Source organism: Ranitomeya imitator, chromosome 3 (assembly GCF_032444005.1).
Source record: "Ranitomeya imitator isolate aRanImi1 chromosome 3, aRanImi1.pri, whole genome shotgun sequence".
In the NCBI taxonomy this organism is placed as follows: Eukaryota; Metazoa; Chordata; class Amphibia; order Anura; family Dendrobatidae; genus Ranitomeya; species Ranitomeya imitator.
In genome coordinates this window covers 148,642,770-148,662,799 of record NC_091284.1, presented here as the reverse complement: position 1 = coordinate 148,662,799, position 20,030 = coordinate 148,642,770, and the positions used below count along the sequence as shown (strand labels likewise).

At 44.0% G+C, this 20,030-nt stretch overlaps 1 protein-coding gene across 2 annotated transcripts in view; it reads left to right on the top strand.

Moving 5' to 3' along the window:
• LOC138673013 (interleukin-5 receptor subunit alpha-like) overlaps positions 1-20,030 on the top strand; it is a 116,812-nt gene that overhangs the window by 41,551 nt on the left and 55,231 nt on the right. For both annotated transcript variants that reach the window (XM_069761544.1, XM_069761546.1), the window contains exons 3-4: positions 11,665-11,810; positions 17,876-18,017. In XM_069761544.1, coding sequence (XP_069617645.1) covers positions 11,665-11,810; positions 17,876-18,017 — 288 coding nt within the window. The remainder of the gene's footprint in view (positions 1-11,664; positions 11,811-17,875; positions 18,018-20,030) is intronic.

Here is a 20,030-nt window from a genome sequence, read left to right as displayed (position 1 = left end):
CGAAACGTTGAGCCTTCTCCTGGGACAATGTCAAATTGTCCACCACATGAGTCCAAATCTGCTGCAACCTGTCCACCACAGTATCCACACCAGGACAGTCCGAAGGCTCAACCTGCCCTGAAGAGAAACGAGGATGGAAACAAGAATTACAGAAAAAAGGAGAAACCAAAGTAGCTGAGCTGGCCCGATTATTAAGGGCGAACTCAGCCAAAGGCAAGAAGGACACCCAATCATCCTGATCAGCAGAAACAAAGCATCTCAGATATGTTTCCAAAGTCTGATTAGTTCGTTCGGTTTGGCCATTAGTCTGAGGATGGAAAGCCGAACAAAAAGACAAATCAATGCCCATCTTAGCACAAAAGGACCGCCAAAACCTCGAAACAAACTGGGAACCTCTGTCCGAGACGATGTTCTCCGGAATGCCATGCAAAAGGACCACATGCTTGAAAAACAATGGCACCAAATCAGAGGAGGAAGGCAATTTAGACAAGGGTACCAAATGGACCATCTTAGAGAAGCGATCACACACCACCCAAATGACCGACATCCTTTGAGAAACAGGGAGATCAGAAATAAAATCCATGGAAATATGCGTCCAGGGCCTCTTCGGGACGGGCAAGGGCAAAAGCAACCCACTGACACGAGAACAGCAGGGCTTAGCCCGAGCACAAGTCCCACAGGACTGCACAAAAGAACGCACATCCCGTGACAAAGAAGGCCACCAAAAGGATCTAGCCACCAAATCTCTGGTACCAAAGATTCCAGGATGACCAGCCAACACCGAACAATGAACCTCAGAGATAACTCTACTAGTCCATCTATCAGGCACAAACAGTTTCTCCTTAGGACAACGGTCAGGTCTATCAGCCTGAAACTTCTGCAGCACGCGCCGCAAATCAGGGGAGATGGCAGACAAAATTACCCCCTCTTTAAGAATACCTGCCGGCTCCGGAACACCCGGAGAGTCAGGCACAAAACTCCTTGACAGGGCATCAGCCTTCACATTCTTAGATCCCAGAAGGTATGAAACCACAAAATCAAAACGGGAGAAAAAGAGCGACCATCGAGCCTGTCTAGGATTCAACCGTTTGGCAGACTCGAGATAAGTCAAATTCTTGTGATCCGTCAAGACCACCACGCGATGTTTAGCTCCTTCAAGCCAATGTCGCCACTCCTCGAATGCCCACTTCATGGCCAACAACTCTCGATTGCCAACATCATAATTGCGCTCAGCAGGCGAGAATTTTCTAGAAAAGAAGGCACATGGTTTCGTCACCGAGCCATCAGAACTTCTTTGCGACAAAACAGCCCCTGCTCCAATCTCAGAAGCATCAACCTCGACCTGAAACAGGAGCGAAATATCTGGCTGGCACAACACAGGGGCAGAAGAAAAACTACGCTTCAACTCCTGAAAAGCCTCTACAGCCGCAGAGGACCAATTGACCACATCAGCACCTTTCTTGGTCAAATCAGTCAACGGTTTAGCAATACTAGAAAAATTAGCGATGAAGCGACGGTAAAAATTAGCAAAACCCAGGAACTTCTGCAGGCTCTTCACAGATGTCGGCTGAGTCCAATCATAGATGGCCTGAACTTTAACAGGGTCCATCTCGATAGTAGGAGGGGAAAAAATGAAACCCAAAAATGAAACCTTCTGAACTCCAAAGAGACACTTTGACCCCTTCACAAACAAGGAATTCGCATGAAGGACCTGGAACGCCATTCTGACCTGCTTCACATGAGACTCCCAATCATCCGAAAAGACCAAAATGTCATCCAAATATACAATCATGAATCTATCCAGGTACTCTCGGAAGATGTCATGCATAAAGGACTGAAACACAGATGGAGCATTAGAAAGCCCGAATGGCATAACCAGGTACTCAAAATGGCCCTCGGGTGTATTAAATGCTGTTTTCCATTCATCGCCCTGTTTAATTCGCACAAGATTATACGCCCCTCGAAGATCTATCTTGGTGAACCAACTAGCCCCCTTAATCCGAGCAAACAAATCAGACAGCAGCGGCAAAGGATACTGAAATTTGACTGTGATCTTATTGAGAAGGCGGTAATCAAAACAAGGTCTCAAAATGCCTTCCTTCTTGGCCACAAAAAAGAACCCTGCTCCCAATGGTGACGACGACGGGCGAATATGACCCTTCTCCAAGGATTCCTTTATATAACTCCGCATAGCGGCGTGCTCTGGCACAGATAAATTAAACAGTCGGCCCTTAGGAAACTTACTACCAGGATTCAAATTAATAGCACAATTACAATCCCTATGAGGAGGTAGGGCACCGGATTTGAGCTCTTCAAATACATCCCGGTAATCTGATGAAAACTCAGGGACCTCAGAAGGAGTGGAAGGCGAAATTGACAACAATGGAACATCACCATGTACCCCTTGACAAACCCAGCTGGACACAGACATAGTTTTCCAATCAAAAACTGGTTTATGGACCTGTAGCCATGGCAACCCCAAAACGACCACATCATGCAGATTATGCAACACCAAAAAGCGAATATCCTCCTGATGTGCAGGAGCCATGCCCATGGTCAATTGAGTCCAGTAGTGAGGCTTATTCTTGGCCAAAGGCGTAGCATCAATTCCTCTCAATGGAATAGGATACTGCAAGGGCTCCAAGAAAAAACCACAGCGCCTGGCAAACTCCAAGTCCATCAAATTCAGGGCAGCGCCTAAATCCACAAATACCATAACAGAATAGGACGACAGAGAGCAAATCAGAGTAACGGACAAAAGACATTTAGACTGTACCGTACCAATGGTGGCAGACCTAGCGAATCGCTTAGTGCGCTTAGGACAATCGGAGATAGCATGAGTGGATTCACCACAGTAAAAACACAGCCCATTCCGACGTCTGTGTTCTTGCCGTTCAGCTCTGGTCAAAGTCCTATCACACTGCATAGGCTCAGGCCTATGCTCAGAGAATACCGCCAAATGGTGCACAGCTTTGCGCTCACGCAAGCGCCGATCGATCTGAATGGCCAAGGACATAGACTCATTCAGACCAGCAGGCATGGGAAATCCCACCATGACATCCTTAAGGGCTTCAGAAAGACCCTTTCTGAAAATTGCCGCCAGGGCACACTCATTCCACTGAGTAAGCACAGACCACTTTCTAAACTTCTGACAGTACACCTCCGCTTCATCCTGACCCTGACACAAAGCCAGCAAGATTTTCTCTGCCTGATCCACTGAATTTGGTTCATCATAAAGCAATCCAAGCGCCAGAAAAAACGCATCAACATCACGCAATGCAGGATCTCCTGGCGCAAGGGAAAATGCCCAGTCTTGAGGGTCACCACGCAACAAAGAAATAATGATTTTTACTTGTTGAACGGGGTCACCAGAGGAGCGGGGTTTCAAAGCTAGAAACAGTTTACAATTATTTTTGAAATTCAAGAACTTAGATCTATCCCCAGAAAATAAATCAGGAATAGGAATTCTAGGCTCTAACATCGGATTCTGAACCACAAAATCTTGAATGTTTTGTACCCTTGAAGTGAGATGATCCACACAAGAGGACAGACCTTGAATGTCCATATCTACACCTGTGTCCTGAACCACCCAAAGGTTTAGGGGAAAAGAAACACAAAACACAGTGCAAAGAAAAAATGGTCTCAGAACTTCTCTTATCCCTCTATTGAGATCAGAGGCGTAGCTAGAGCTTTTGCCGCCCGGGGCTGTTCCCGAGTTTGGCGCCCCCCCCCCCCCCCCATCCCCCCCCCCCTCCAGCTCAATACACACAAAGGTTACCAAAAATGGTTTTCCTGTTTTGTAGAACTTAAACTGGGCCTAATGGTGTCACCCCCACATGCCACACCTGTGACTTCATACCACCACACCATGACCAGGCCACATAGTGACCGAATAATACTACATACAAGGGACAAATACCACCGCACCATTTCCAGACCACATATTACCACCACATAGTGACTGAATACTACAATACTGATCAGTAATTAAAAAAAAAACCACAATACTATCACCATAAGTGCCAGTATTCACAGGAGATCTGTACTTAGTATGCAGTGTCTGTGTAGAGGTAATAGAGATCACTGGTGACATTATACACAGGACCTCTATATAGTATACAGTGTATAGTGTCAGTGTATAGGTAACACTGACTCACCAGTGACGTCTCTAGGTGAAGTCCTTCATCTTTTATCCAGCACAGACCGCCATCATTCCTTCCAGCCAGGACTCGTTTCTGCAGGAAATAACACAGTTATCTCGAGCTCCGCTTGCAGAACACATTACTTAATTTTTCACAACTTCTACATTACACCACATGAAGAAAAAAAGGTGATATAGTGTCACTCTGCACAGTACAGGACCGCCCCCCCATTTAAAACAGTATACTCAAAAAATAAAATAAATACATCACTGCAGTAACAATATCCCTTAATTATCCCCTATGGTAATAATATTCCCCACCCTGGCCCCGTTTATCTCATTCCTGGCTCCAGCCATATGTTGTCGTATCCTGCCCTCATGAGTATCCATTCTACCCCATATGATCTCCCCATCCTGCCCCACCAGCCTCCATCGTATCCGTCCTGCCCCATGATCCAATCCTGCCCCGTGTCTCCAATCATGCCCGTATCTACATTCTGCCCATGCCTCAAGTCCTGCCCCCAGTGTGTCCAGCATATTACCCCCATGTTGTCCAGCAATCTGCCCCAGTGTGTCCAACATATTACCCCCATGTTGTCCAGCAATCTGCCCCAGTGTGTCCAGCATATTACCCCCAGTGTGTCCAGCAATCTGCCCCAGTATGTCCAGCATATTACCCCCAGTGTGTCCAGCAATCTGCCCTCAGTGTGTCCAGCAATCTGCCCCAGTGTCCAGCCTTTCCCCAGTGTGTCCAGCAGTCTGCCCCAGTGTGTCCAGCATATTACCCCCAGTGTCCAGCATTGCCCCAGTGTGTCCAGTATATTACCCCCAGTGTGTCCAGCAATCTGCCCCAGTGTCCAGCATTGCCCCAGTGTGTCCAGAAGTCTGCCCCAGGGTCTCCAGCATTGCCTCAATGTGTCCAGAAATCTGCCCCAGGGTCTCCAGTATTGCCCCAGTGTGTCCAGCAATCTGCCCCAGGGTCTCCAGTATTGCCCCAGTGTGTCCAGCATTCTGCCCCATAGTCTCCTGTACTGCCCCAGTGTGTCCAGCATTCTGCCCCATGGTCTCCTGTATTGCCCCAGTGTGTCCAGCATTCTGCCCCATGGTCTCCAGTATTGCCCCGGTGTGTCCAGCAATCTGCCCCATGGTCTCCAGTATTGCCCCAGTGTGTCCAGCATTCTGCCCCATGGTCTCCAGTATTGCCCCAGTGTGTCCAGCAATCTGCCCCATGGTCTCCTGTATTGCCCCAGTGTGTCCAGCAATCTGCCCCATGGTCTCCTGTATTGCCCCAGTGTGTCCAGCAATCTGCCCCATAGTCTCCTGTATTGCCCCAGTGTGTCCAGCAATCTGCCCCATGGTCTCCTGTATTGCCCCAGTGTGTCCAGCAATCTGCCCCACGGTCTCCAGTATTGCCCCAGTGTGTCCAGCAATCTGCCCCACGGTCTCCTGTATTGCCCCAGTGTGTCCAGCATTCTGCCCCACGGTCTCCTGTATTGCCCCAGTGTGTCCAGCAATCTGCCCCACGGTCTCCAGTATTGCCCCAGTGTGTCCAGCATTCTGCCCCATGGTCTCCAGTATTGCCCCAGTGTGTCCAGCAATCTGCCCCATGGTCTCCTGTATTGCCCCAGTGTGTCCAGCAATCTGCCCCATGGTCTCCAGTATTGCCCCAGTGTGTCCAGCAATCTGCCCCATGGTCTCCTGTATTGCCCCAGTGTGTCCAGCAATCTGCCCCATGGTCTCCTGTATTGCCCCAGTGTGTCCAGCAATCTGCCCCATGGTCTCCTGTATTGCCCCAGTGTGTCCAGCAATCTGCCCCATGGTCTCCTGTATTGCCCCAGTGTGTCCAGCAATCTGCCCCACGGTCTCCAGTATTGCCCCAGTGTGTCCAGCATTCTGCCCCATGGTCTCCAGTATTGTCCCAGTGTGTCCAGCAATCTGCCCCATGGTCTCCTGTATTGCCCCAGTGTGTCCAGCAATCTGCCCCATGGTCTCCTGTATTGCCCCAGTGTGTCCAGCAATCTGCCCCATAGTCTCCTGTATTGCCCCAGTGTGTCCAGCAATCTGCCCCATGGTCTCCTGTATTGCCCCAGTGTGTCCAGCAATCTGCCCCACGGTCTCCAGTATTGCCCCAGTGTGTCCAGCAATCTGCCCCATGGTCTCCTGTATTGCCCCAGTGTGTCCAGCAATCTGCCCCATGGTCTCATGTATTGCCCCATGGTCTCCAGCATTGCCCCAGCCCCAGACAGTCAGAAATAAAGAAAAAAAAAAAAAAGTAAAATCCTCACCTCTCCCGTTCCCAGCGCAGGTCCGGTGCAGTCAGCGTCTCTCCGGCTCTGCGACGCTCAGGACAGACAGGCGCGCACAGTACTGACGTCATCGCGCCCTCTGCTCTGAGACGTCGCAGAGTCAGAGGAGGCTGCAGCTGCCGGCGCCGCAGGAACCAGGAGAGGTGAGTATAGAGCGGGGGGCGGGGGCGGGGGCGGGACCCGGGGGTGGGGGGAGCTGGCCCTGGTCGTGGCGGCGGACGGCGCCGCCCGAAGATTTAAAGGGGCGTCTTTTTTTTTTTTTTTTTTTTTTTTTATCTTCTTCTGCAGCGCCGGCCGCCCCCAGCATTGTGCCGCCCGGGGCGGACCGCCCCCTCCGCACCCCCCTTCCTACGCCACTGATTGAGATGCATTAATACTTTGGGCCAGCTGTACTGTTATGGACCTGGTGGTTAGGAGCACCCGGCACGACCTGATAGTTAAACTGATACAGGACAAGCTCTGGGATGTGGGAGCTCTGCTGACCGCAACCCCTAATCCTATCACAACAACTAGAAATAGCCGTGGAGCGTTCCTGACTCTCCCTAGACGCCTCTTCACAGCCTAAGAGCTAGCTAGCCCTAGAGATAGAAAATAAAGCCTACCTTGCCTCAGAGAAATTCCCCAAAGGAAAAGGCAGTCCCCCACATATATTGACTGTGAGTAAAGATGAAAGTCACAAACGCAGAAATGAAACAGGTTTTAGCAAAGGGAGGCCAGACTTACTAAACAGACAGAGGATAGGAAAGGTATCTTTGCGGTCAGCACAAAAAACTACAAAAGACCACACAGAGTGTGCAAAAAGACCTCTGCATCGACTAACGGTGCGGAGATGCCACTCTGCATCCCAGAGCTTCCAGCTAGTAAGGCAAAATCATGATATCCAGCTGGACAAGACAACAATGAACAAATAATAACTGGCAGGAACTTAGCTTCTGCTGGAGTAGACAGGTCACCAGAAAGATCCAAGAGCGAACTGAACAAATGCAGGAACATTGTCAGCTGGCATGGAGTAACGATCTGAGTGGAGTTAAATAGAGCAGCCAACCAAAGGATAAATCACGTCACCTGGAAGGAACCTCAGAAGCAGCAGCTCCACTCACAGCCACCAGAGAGAGTCCATAGACAGAACTTGCCGAAGTACCATTCACGACCACAGGAGGGAGTTCGACAACAGAATTCACAACAGATATCCGATACTTTTCGGGTATCGGCCGATACTATCCGATACCGATACTTTTAAGTATCGGACGGTATCGCTCAACACTAGTTATAGACATTACCACAATGAACAAAACAATTCAGATGTAGTTGAAGTTCAGACTTTCAGCTTTCATTTGAGGGTATTTACATTAAAATTGGATCAAGGGTTTAGGAGTTTCAGCTCCTTAATGTGCCACCCTGTTTTTAAAGGGACCAAAAGTAATTGGACAATTGACTCCAAGGCTATATCATGGACAGGTGTTATGTCATTCTCAATTAAGCAGATAAAAGGCCTGGAGTTGATTTGAGGTGTGGTCCTGCATTTGGAAGGTTTTGCTGTGAAGTAAACATGCGGTCAAAAGAACTCTCCATGCAGGTGAAACAAGCCATCCTTAAGCTGCGAAAACAGAAAAAACCCATCCGAGAAATTGCTACAATTTTAGGAGTGGCAAAATCTACATTTTAGTATATCCTGAGAAATAAACAAAACACTGGTGAACTCATCAATGCAAAAAGACCTGGGCACCCACGGAAGACAACAGTGGTGGATGATCGCAGAATAATCTCCATGGTGAAGAGAAACCCCTTCACAACAGCCAACCAAGTGAACAACACTCTCCAGGAGGTAGGCGTATCAATATCCAAATCTACCATAAAGAGAAGACTGCATAAAAGTAAATACAGAGGGTTCACTGCACGGTGAAAGCCACTCATAAGCATCAAGAATAAAAAGGCTAGACTGGACTTTGCTAAAAAAACATCTAAAAAAGCCAGCACAGTTCTGGAAGAACATTCTTTGGACAGATGAAACCAATATCAACCTCTACCAGATTGATGGAAAGAGAAAAGTATGGTGAAGGCGTGGTACAGCTCAAGATCCAAAGCACATCCCATCATCTGTAAAACACGGCGGAGACAGTGTGATGGCTTGGGCATGAATGGCTGCCAGTCGCACTGGGTCACTAGTGTTTATTGATGATGTGACACAGGCCTAAAGCAGCCGAATGAATTCGGAGGCATTCAGAGACATACTGTGTGCTCAGATCCAGCCAAATGCAGCCAAACTGATTGATCATCGTTTCATACTACAGATGGTGGACAATGACCCAAAACATAAAGCCAAAGCAACCCAGGAGTTTATTAAAGCAAAGAAGTGGAATATTCTTGAATGGCCAAGTCAGTCACCTGATCTCAACCTAATTGAGCATGCTTTTCACTTGTTAAAGACTAAACTTCAGACAGAAAGGCCCACAAACAAACAGCAACTGAAAACCACAGCAGTGAAGGCCTGGCAGAGCATCATAAAGGAGGAAACACAGCGTCTGGTGATGTCCATGAGTTCAAGACTTCAGGCAGTCATTGCCAACAAAGGGTTTTCAACCAAGTAAAAATGAACATTTTATTTAAAATTATTGAATCTGTCAAATTACTTTTGGTCCCTTTAAAAACAGGGTGGCCCATGTTAAGGAGCTGAAACTCCTAAACCCTTTCATCCAATTTTAATGTGGATACCCTCAAATGAAAGCTGAAAGTCTGAACTTTAACTGCATCTGAATTGTTTTGTTTAAAATTCATTGTGGTAATGTCTATAACCAAAATTAGAAAAATGTTGTCTCTGTCCAAATATATATGGACCTAACTGTACAATATTAGTAATATCACCATATTGATCGTTAAAGGGGTTGAAGTTAAAATCGATGTAACTTTAGACTTCTGAATCCTCATAGCGTACACTGTGAGTATTTTCCACTGCCGGACACATTCAGAGTAATTGGACTCGGCTTTGCTAATTTCACTTGTATTGACCGAAGTTGTGCCCGTCAAGTTGCCACGTGATCGCATGTATGCAAATCTCATACTTGCAGTAACATGATCAGGGGCGTAACTAGAGTTGGTGCGAGAGTTGCAATTGCATCTGGGCTCTGAAGCCTGGGAAGCCCAAAAAGTCCCTCTGGCCTAAATAAAAAGACCAATGCTATTACAGACTTGCAATAATTGGGGGTCCCATTAGAGCTTTTGCTTTGGGGCCCATGCTGTTCAAGTTATGCCATAGCACATGATCACCAACTCCCAATGCCTGCACTGGAGTCCTCAGTCAACCCCATACAACATACAACAACAACCCCATCCTCATACAACCCACTGTATATAAAAAAAAATCCCTATACTCTCCTAATCCAGACACCTCATTGTCCACATCATCTGACTCCCCTTCTATCCATTCACACAGTGGATGCTGGCAGCAGATGTGATGTCATTGCACCCTTGACATCCTCTGTTGGTGATGGATACGGCAGGTCACAGACAGAAGGGATGACCACGGCCTGCTGGGGTAAGTGACAGAGCCAGCGACTTTGTGCTCCTTCACAACTGTTAACAGTATGGGCATCTTAAGGATGCAGATTTTGATAACAATGTAGCAGAGAAGGCAGCCCACAACCAGACAGGCCCTTCCGGCATTTGCCAGAATTGCCAGATGGCAAGTCCAGCCCTGATTGTATGCACAGCTCTTGAAGGCTAGCACAGTGCAGATTAATAAGGCAATGAATCTCTGAATGGAGGTTTATATCTCAGCCATCAGTTTTGCCTTTGTATTGGATGCAGTGATAATGCAGGGAACATGTGAGCAACAAAATTACGAGGTCTTAAAAAAGAACCATCACACCTCTCCTCCTGGGAATATAGTGTCAGCTGAAATATATAGTAGCCATAACTTACTAGATTTCATTTCAGGCACACTAACAGTTTGATGTTACATGGATTTGGTCATAGAACCAATGCCAGGCCACATATTGATCGTACTATTGTGAGCAGCCTGCGTTACCTAAATTTGGTGTTATAGCCTAGTCTTGTCTCCGATCAAGAACATTCTGGATGTCATTTGTCAGCAATTATAATGGTAGCTGCCAGCAGCAGATCTTACTGATCAAGTACATTCAGTGTGACAGAACATTCCCAAGACATCCATTAGTAAAACTTTGATAGCAGCCAAGGGGTGTAAGTGTGTGGCACTCATACTCAATAATGAATATATATCAAAAGGTTTTGAATGTTTTGGCTCCTTTTTTCATAATTTGCTTATCATTAACTGGTTTATCCATCCTGTGATTTCTGTAATTCCATGACATTTTCTTCTTTGTGCTGCAATTTTCCAATGATCACGCATGTGATTGTGTGTGTATGAGAGTGTGTTTATGATTTAGTCAGGTTTCTGTGTGAATTCAAATACTTCCACACCAAACTCACTCAGCCATGCTTTTTATGGCTCTTGCTTTGTGCACTGGGGCATAGTCAAACTAGGACAGAAAGGCGCTTTCCACAAAGTTGAAAGTATACACTTGTCCAAATGTCTTGGTTTGCTGAAGAATTAATTTTCCTATCACTGGAACTAAAGGGCCCAAACCAACCTCATAGTATTATCTCTCCTCCACCAAACTTTTCAGTTGTCATAGTGCATTCAGAGAGTTAAGTTTCTACTGGCATATGAACAAATCGGATTTCTCCACCAGACTGTCAAATAGAGAAGCTTGACTCTTCATTCAACAGAAGATGTGTCCACTGCTCCAGAGTCCAGTGTTGGCACGCTATGGAAACCTATGCCACAAAGCTGATGGTGCAGTTTTTGTGCTGATGTTGATGCCAGTGGAGATTTGTAACTCTACAGAATGTTGACTGGTTTGCAGAGTCAGTAGAATATTAGTGACTTTTATGCACCATGTGCCTCAGCACTTCACGACCCTGGTCTGAAACTTCAGTTTGCTGCCACTTTGTGGCTGAATTAATGTGATTTTCAATAGTACCATTCACTCACAGATGTTTGTGGCATATTTAGAAGGGAAAAAATCATTAACTGACTTGTTACACCCTTGGAATCTTAATACAATACCACAAGCAAATTCAGTGATCTCTTTTGAATGATATACTGTTTTCTATTACAATTTTTTTTGTATTTCTTCCATAATTTTTTGCCATTATAATAATTATTAATATTATCATCCAATAATAATTTATTCGCAGTTATGCTTAAAAAGCCAAATGTGACAATATCAAATGGTGGATTCAATTCTATCAATATTTCCTGGGAAGCAGAAGAAAGTGAAGAAAAAGGACATTTTACTGTTTGCTATTATTTGTCCTATCGATATCTGGGTAAAGAAAAACAGGTGCAGAGTATTTTTATTTTAACTGTATTCTTTTTAAATTATACTTTATTTTTATCTTTGCTTGGAGAGTTTAAAGTACAGTTAATTACGTTATAAAATACATCACAGTTATACAATTATGTATTACCTTGCCAATTTCAGAAAAAGACTGCATGAACTACATTACTCGTGATTTGAAAATGGAATATTCTAATCTTTTGTTGTTAAAGGATTCTGCAGTTCATTGAAGAAATTTACAACTAACTAGTGATGGTATGTCTTTTGCTCATTATCCAGGGGAAGTGGATAAAAAAAGGAATAAAAAAGGAATATGCCAGATCATCAGTAGTTGTAGTCCAGTATGCAAGGAAAACATAATCCCACCCTTCATGTAGAAATAGGAAAAAAAATGATTGGGGTATTCTAGCTCCTGATATAAAATCACTTTTATTCCATATTAATGATATTCAAAATATTGGGACAGAGAGGGCCTCATTTCCAACGTATTCCACTATTAAATGCCAAAGCTTACTGTATTTTAAAGATTGCCTATGCAATGCCTCAGGATTTGATCTGGCAGTCTTGTGTTTGTGTGCCTGCGCCTCTATCCGCTGAGCATCATTTTCGAGCCCGCCATGTGCCCAAACATCAGTTTTTGACCACATATGGGGTATCTTCATGTTTAGAAGAAAATGCGCAGCAATTTATGTTTTCCATTTATTCCTATTATCCAATGTGAAAATTACAAATTTGGGACTGAAACATTTTATCAAAAAAACATAATTTTCGTGTTCAAATCCAAAGTGCTGTGAAGCACCTAAGGGTTCAACAAGCTCAACACATTACTAAAACAATTCCTTGATGGGTCTAGTTTCCAAAATGGGGTCAAATGTGAGGGTTTCTGCTGATTTGGTACATCATGGGCTCTGCAGCGAGCCAAATTTACATTCAAAATACCAAACTATTTCAGCTAAATGTGTGTTCCAAAATTCAAATAGTGCTACTTCCCTTCCAAGCTCTGACATTTGTTTAAAACAGAGGTTTCTGACCACACTTGAGGTATCAGCTCACTCAGAAGAAACTAGGTAACAAATTTTAGGGTCCATTTTCTTGTGCTATTACTTGTAAAAGTGAAAAATTGGGGCTAAACCAACATTTTAGAGCAACAACTATCATTTTTCGACTTAATTCCTGTGTAGAACCAGAAGGGTTTAAAAATTTCATGACAGCAGTTTTGCAGTTTTGAACTATTTGAGGTTTGAAAATTGTATCACTTTTCATGAGTTTCCATTACTGTATATAGGCCAAGCAAAATTTATTTAAATTTGAGTAGGTCCCTAAAGAAGCAGTTTTTGGAAATTTCTTAAAAAATGAGATATTGCTACTAAACCTTTAACGCTCCCAGCATGCTAACAAAATGATATGATGTTTGAAAAATTATGCCAATTTAAAGAAGATATATGGGAAATATTATTTTTTATTATTTTGTACAGCACAGCTAACTGGATTAAGGCTATAAAGATAAACAGTGTGAAAAGTGAACATTTTAAAACATTTTCTCGAATTCAATTATTTTAACAAATAAATGCAAAACATATCGACCTAAATTTACCACTAATGTAAAGTACAATGTGCCACAAAAAACAATAATCTCATAATCACTAGGATACTTTGAAGTGTTCCAGAGTTATTACCACATAAGGTGACACTGGTCAGATTTAAAAAAATTGGCCTGGTCATTAAGGTTAAACTTGGCTTGGTCCCTAAGTGATTAATAGTTCTGTTTTTAAGCAGAACAGATGGCAAAAACTAGAGTTTTTCAGATACACCTCTAATAAAATCAATTAGTTCCAAACAGATACAAAACAAAATTTCTGAAAAATGGAAACTGTGTATCCATTTGGTAGTTATTTGTACCTGTTTTTGTATTTTTCAATTTTATAATAAACTGGATCTTTTGCAAATGGATTCTAAATTAAAATGTGAATATAGCTTTGAATGCTAAAAGGCATTTCAGTGAATTTTATGGTAGCATAAAATAAGGAATTTAGATAAACGTATACCTGGTAAATAATATTCTGCAGAAAAAAAAACTGAAATGCAATGGAAAAAATGCTGATGCAATCAAGGCTTAAAGCAGAGGTCTCAAACTCAGCTGGGTAAATGGGCCGCACATAGAGAAAATTTGAATGTGAAGGGCCACATTCTTTGCAGGTGAAAATTACATTTTCAATGATACCATTATTTTTCTATGTGTCTTTTTGCTCATTATCTTTTTCTTTTTTGGCGTGTTTTTTATTCTTTTTAATATTTTTATCATATGGAGTATGGTACACGTCTTCTCTTGTCCGATCATATAGTAATGTCCCCATCCTGGTGCCATCTTATAGTAATTACCCACCCTGGTCCCATTTTATAGTAATGTCCCCATCCTAGCCCCATCTTATAGTAATGTCCCCATCCTGGCACAATCTTATAGTAATGTCCCAATCCTAATCCCATTTTATAGTAATGTCCTCATCCTGGTCCCATCCTATAGTAATGTCCCCATCCTGGTGCCATCTTATAGTAATTACCCACCCTAGTCCCATTTTATAGTAATGTCCCCATCCTAGCCCCATCTTATAGTAATATCCCAATCCTAATCCCATTTTATAGTAATGTCCTCATCCTGGTCCCATCCTATAGGAATGTAAGCATCCTAGTCTCCTTCTTGTAACAATGTTCTACATTCTGCTGCTGTTTGCAAAACATAAAAAAAATTCTTCTCACCTGACCTCACTCCCTTAGCAATTATGTCATGTGCAGCCGCGCCAGGACCCTGATGTGAGATTCTGACCTCTGATTGGCCATTGACAAGTACTGGTATTGCACTGCAAAGCGTTGGTCTCAGTGCTACAATACATTTCAATTGAGTGTGTAACTGTTGAAAAGAAGCGCTGACAAGAGCCGCACAATGGAGACTCAGAAGCAATATATGGCCAGGGGGTCATGTGTTTAGCCCTTTTTGACCTCGGGATAGTACGTCTGAGGTCAGAACCCCCATTTTGTTGTGAGCTCCGGCGATGAGCCCTCATCAAAGCTGGAACAAGTCAGCTGTTTTTCTACAGCTGACATGAGCCAGCAATAGCGGTGGGTGGAATCGCGATCCACCCACCGCTATTAACTAGTTAAATACCGCTGTTAAATGCTGACAGTGGAATTTAACTAGCGCTTCCATCCTTCGGGCCAGTAATGCGTGCATCGCTGACCCCTGTCACGGGGGTTGATGCCGGATTGCTGTGAGCGCCACCCTGTGGTTGGTGCTCATAGCAATGCAGCAATTCTACTACATAGGAGCAATCTGAGCATCGTTCCTATGCAGCAGAGCCAATCAGGCTATGCCAGATTCTAGACTCCCATGGAGGCTATTGAAGCATGGCAAAAGTAAAAAAAAAATGTTTTAAAAAATAGGAAAAAAATAAAAAAATATAAAAGTTTAAAGCACTGCCATTTTACCCTATTCAAAATAAAACAAACAAAAAAAATCAAACCTACATATATTTGGTATCATCGCATTCAGAATCACCCGATCTATCAATAAAAAAAGGAATAACCTGATCCCTAAACGGCGTAGCGAGAAAAAAATTCAAAACGCCAGAAGTACTTTTTTTTTGATCGCAGCGACATTGCATTAAAATGCAACAACGGGCGATCAAAAGAACATATCTGCACCAACGTTGTATACTTAGAAACCTCAGCTCGGCATGCAAAAAATAAGCCCTCACACAACCCCAGATCACGAAAAATGCACACGCTACAGGTATCGGAATATTGTGCTATTTTTTTTTTAGCAAAGTTTGGAATTTTTTTACCACTTAGATAAAAAGTAGCCTAGACATGTTTGGTGTCTATGACCTTGTACTGACCTGGAGAATAAAAATTATAGTTCAGTTTTAGCATTTAGTGAACCTAGCAAAAAAAGCCAAACAAAAAGCAAGTGTGGGATTGCACTTTTTTTGCAATTTCAACGCACTTGGAATTTTTTTCCCGTTTTCTAGTACACGACATGGTAAAACCAATGATGTTGTTCAAATGTACAACTCGTCCCACAAAAAATCAGCCTTCACATGGCCATATTGACAGAAAAAAAGTTATGGCTTTGGGAAGAATGAAAACGCTGGGGTCATGAAGGGGTTAAAACCCCTGGTTGATAGGAACTCTAAAAACAGGAATTTCTTCCTGTACTCTGCTTCTTTTCTGTTGTTCTATTGTGCATCATTTTAAAATTACAACTGAAAATTTGTTGAGAAATTGTATCCATGTCTAAGGAGTTTCATCAATGACCTGTCTACTATGGCACCTGGCTGAGGCAGAAGCCTCTCTCCTGTGCCTTGTGGGCAGTAGGAAAAAAGATCTCTGTTCTCTTGATTAAGGAGGAGAGGCATCAGATGGTCACCAGGCAAAGACAGAAACAATCAACAAAATTTTAACCCCTGTGTTCTTTGAAGGTTTTTGCTATCATATACAAAATTAATTCAAGTCTATTTGGGACTGCACTGTTATTGTGATTAGTGTAAGCAGGTTGCGCGATGCAGTTACAGAAGGTAGAGTAAGGGATAACATATTTAACAGTTTTAATTTAATGGGGGGGTTAACTCCTCACAGGGAGATAAAGGGTTAAATGAGGGTTAAACAGTTCAATGGCAAACAATAGGCAAAGTTAATGAGCAATAAGCAAGATAATGGCAGTTCTTTAAATCACTTATCATGTCAGAGTCTTCCCAGTTCACAACTGAAGCTTTGACGGCAGTGGCGCCAACGACTGGTGCGGTGCTTTTCCAGTGGGGTCCTGCAAACAGTGGTCCATCTTCTGGCGGCAGCGGGTGGTCTCCGGTTTTACCCGGTGAGCCCCTAGTCCATAAGTTGGTGCGGCCAAAGCAAACAGGGTCGCCGCACTGATAGAGTCCAACTGGCAAGTGTCAACTGGTAAGATAGGCCGCAATTGTCTGTCCAGTACTTGGCTCTCTCTATGCAGCACATGCGCTGTTCTCACAGTCACAGAGCACACATGTCTCTCTCTGAGCAGCTGCCACTCGAATGGCTGCTCTGCACATCTCTGCTTGTTTTGCCCTGTTCTGCGCGTCCACCGATACCAGTAAGTCTCTCATGCAGTAAGTCTCTCACAAAGCTGTCCCAGATCTGTGCTCTGCGTCCGGGAGCTTTTCCCAACCAACTCTCGCTCTGCGTATTCTGACCAACACAGGTGCTGCTGTGTGTTTGTCAGTCTTGGTGAACACGCCAAAGGATCCTGCACCCGGCCCCCCGCTCCTCCACAAGAGCACCGCACTCTGCACAGCTGGGCACATGACGCTCTGCACACACAGTTTCATGGGAGCGCCCGCTGAAGTTCTGCTGGAGCACAGCTTCGCGCTGCATCTCTTGCTGCAGAGTGCGCCGCACGGCTGCCTCTGCCTCCGCTGCCGGCGGGAAACTAACTCTTTCTTTGCGCACTTTCTCCTCACAGCCTGGCTTAGCCACACACCCTCTTCCAAGGTCATGGGGCCTGTCCTGTCCCCTCTTCTTTCCCCCAGGCAACATGGGATGCAGACTCAGCAGTTCTGGACACAGCACGATGCAGGCACCCTCAGCCTGGTCTTTCTCCTTACATTAACAAGATTTAATATTTTTTTCAAATCATGTCGTTAATGATTCAAGTGTAAATCATCTTCTTAGATATCTATATTTTCTTGACGTTATAGTGATTGAAATTATATAGTACTAGGGTTGGTACAAATAGTTTTGCACTTCCTATGCCATCAGCCATGACAGTAGTCTTTGACCGTGACATGGGGTAGGAGCTCTTTCTCTTACTTTCCAGGATCCACAACTATTCTTTTGCTTAGCCAGCTTGGTGTGATGTTGCACGGGTCATATAATTAAACGAAGAGTTGTGAATGCCGACAAGTAAGAGGCAATACTCCTGCTCCCATGTAACAGTCAAAGACCATTGTTGTGGCAGATGTAATTGGGTTTGTGAGTAAATTCACACAACTTTAGTACTGTTTAATATCAATTTTTTTACAAAGTTATTTCTTTATTTTTAGCAAAAACTGACATCAAATTTTCACACAATAAAGCTCCGTATGCATACTAGAGTGGAAGGATCGGTCACAAATGCACTTTGTGATGGTAATAACATTCCTTTTCAAAGCAAACCTGCAAATTTTATTTACAACGCCCCACCAGGTAAGTTTTACATGTCATTACATATTCAATAAAGTGAGAAGAAATTAGGTATTCATTTGCACAAGATTTTTAGTTAACAAATTGCACTGTTCTGTCCATGCAAAAAACATTATGGCATCGACCATATACAGTAAAATAATTTATAGAGAACCTGTCAGTAAGTCAAAATGGCCAGATTTTGCTATTATTTTATTCCCGCTGCTCCCCTGAATATACCACTTTATTTTTTTTAATCCAAAAAATAGTTTAGGACAAGGGGTGTGGTGTAGAGGATTCTCTAAAGCAGTGTTCCCCAACTCCAGTCCTCAAGAGCCACCAACAGGTCATGTTTTGAGGATTTCCTTAGTTTTGCACAGGTGATAGAATTATTGCCTGTCCAGGTGATGCAATTATCACCTGTGCAATACTATGGAAATCCTGGGGTTGGGGAACACTGCTCTAAAGGGAGCATCTTTGGGCTGCTCTGCATTATTACACTGTGAGAAACGCCCTCTTGGTAAAGACCATGAACATTAGTACAAAATAAAAAGGCCCACATTCCTAGAAACATATGTTGGATTCAGAAAACAAACAAAAAACAGTATACTCATGAGATCAGTAAAAATAACTTTGGAACAAGAACTGGTTACTTTTGACTTGGTGGCATGGCATCTTTAAAGAGAGCCTGTCACATCAATATACAGTTTATCTGTAAGTTATTGGTGATGCTCAGCCATCAATACTGAAAACTCTTCTGCCGAGTCTAAATGAACTTAATTCCTTTTAGAACCTGTTGGCGTTCAGTCATACATTTTTGCCAAGAGCGGCTTCAGTCACTGTATAAAGGTGTGTAGGGGTCTAGTCATGCCCTGCATCCCTTCCTAGTAAAACGGGTACAATTTACGTGTAAGATGATGTGTTATGTGATAATGTTTTATTGTGTAATGATGTATGTGTGATTATTATTATTATTATTATTTATTTATATAGCACCATTAATTCCATGGTGCTGTACATGTGAAAAGGGGTTACATACAGGGTTATAGATATCGTTAACAGTAAACAAATTTGCAATGACAGACTGGTACAGAGGGGAGAGGACCCTGTCCTTGCGGACTAACTTTCTTCGGCATAATGGGAAAGAGACAGGAGGTTGGTGTGCTGCATTACTGGTGGTGGTGAGGCGGCAGCTCTGGTGGTGGTGAGGCGGCAGCTCTGGCAGTGGCGATGCAGCAGCTCGAGTGGTTGGCAAGGCGGCAGCTCTGGCGGTGGCGACGTGGCAGTTCGGGGGGTTGGTGACATGGTAGCAGTTCGGGTGGTTGGTGAGGCAGCAGCTCGGGTGGTTGGTGAGGCGGCAGCTCAGGTGGTTGGTGAGGCAGCAGAATGGTTATTGCAGGCTGTAGGCTTTCCTGAAGAGATGGGTTTTCAGGTTCTGTCTGAAGGATCCGAGGGTGGTGGATAATCGGACGTGTTGAGGCGTGGAATTCCAGAGGATGGGGGATATTCGGGAGAATATGTGATGTGTGACGTGCAGTTATGCATCTTTATGGACTAGGGATAGAGTTAGGGAATTACAGTATAAGTGTAGGATTTAGTGAGTGTAATAGTATATAGTTTATTACAGTGAGGGGCACTGTAAATTAGGAGATTAGATAAGGTTAGGATAACAACTGGTTAAGGTAATAGGGGATTTCCAAGTTAGGAGGGACAAGACTGGTGATAGTTAGATAGTTGAGACACTTTCTGGTTTTAGTTAGTCAGAGAGTTGGATGGAGAATAGCAAGGTTGTTTCAGACACAAGTTTAAGAAGAAGAGGTTCCTCAGGGCTGGAAGTCATATGAGTACCAGGAAACAGGAACAGCATGAGAGCAGTAGCAACTAGGTTCAGTGGCAAATCCCCCAACGTCTGAGACCAATGGTCTGGAAATGGTTTGGAAGAGCCATCCTTTATTTTGCCCTCAGAGGGGAAAACAGGCGGGGACCCACAAGCAAGAAGTAGTCTGGCTAGTTAGGAAGTTGGTATACCAGATGGTA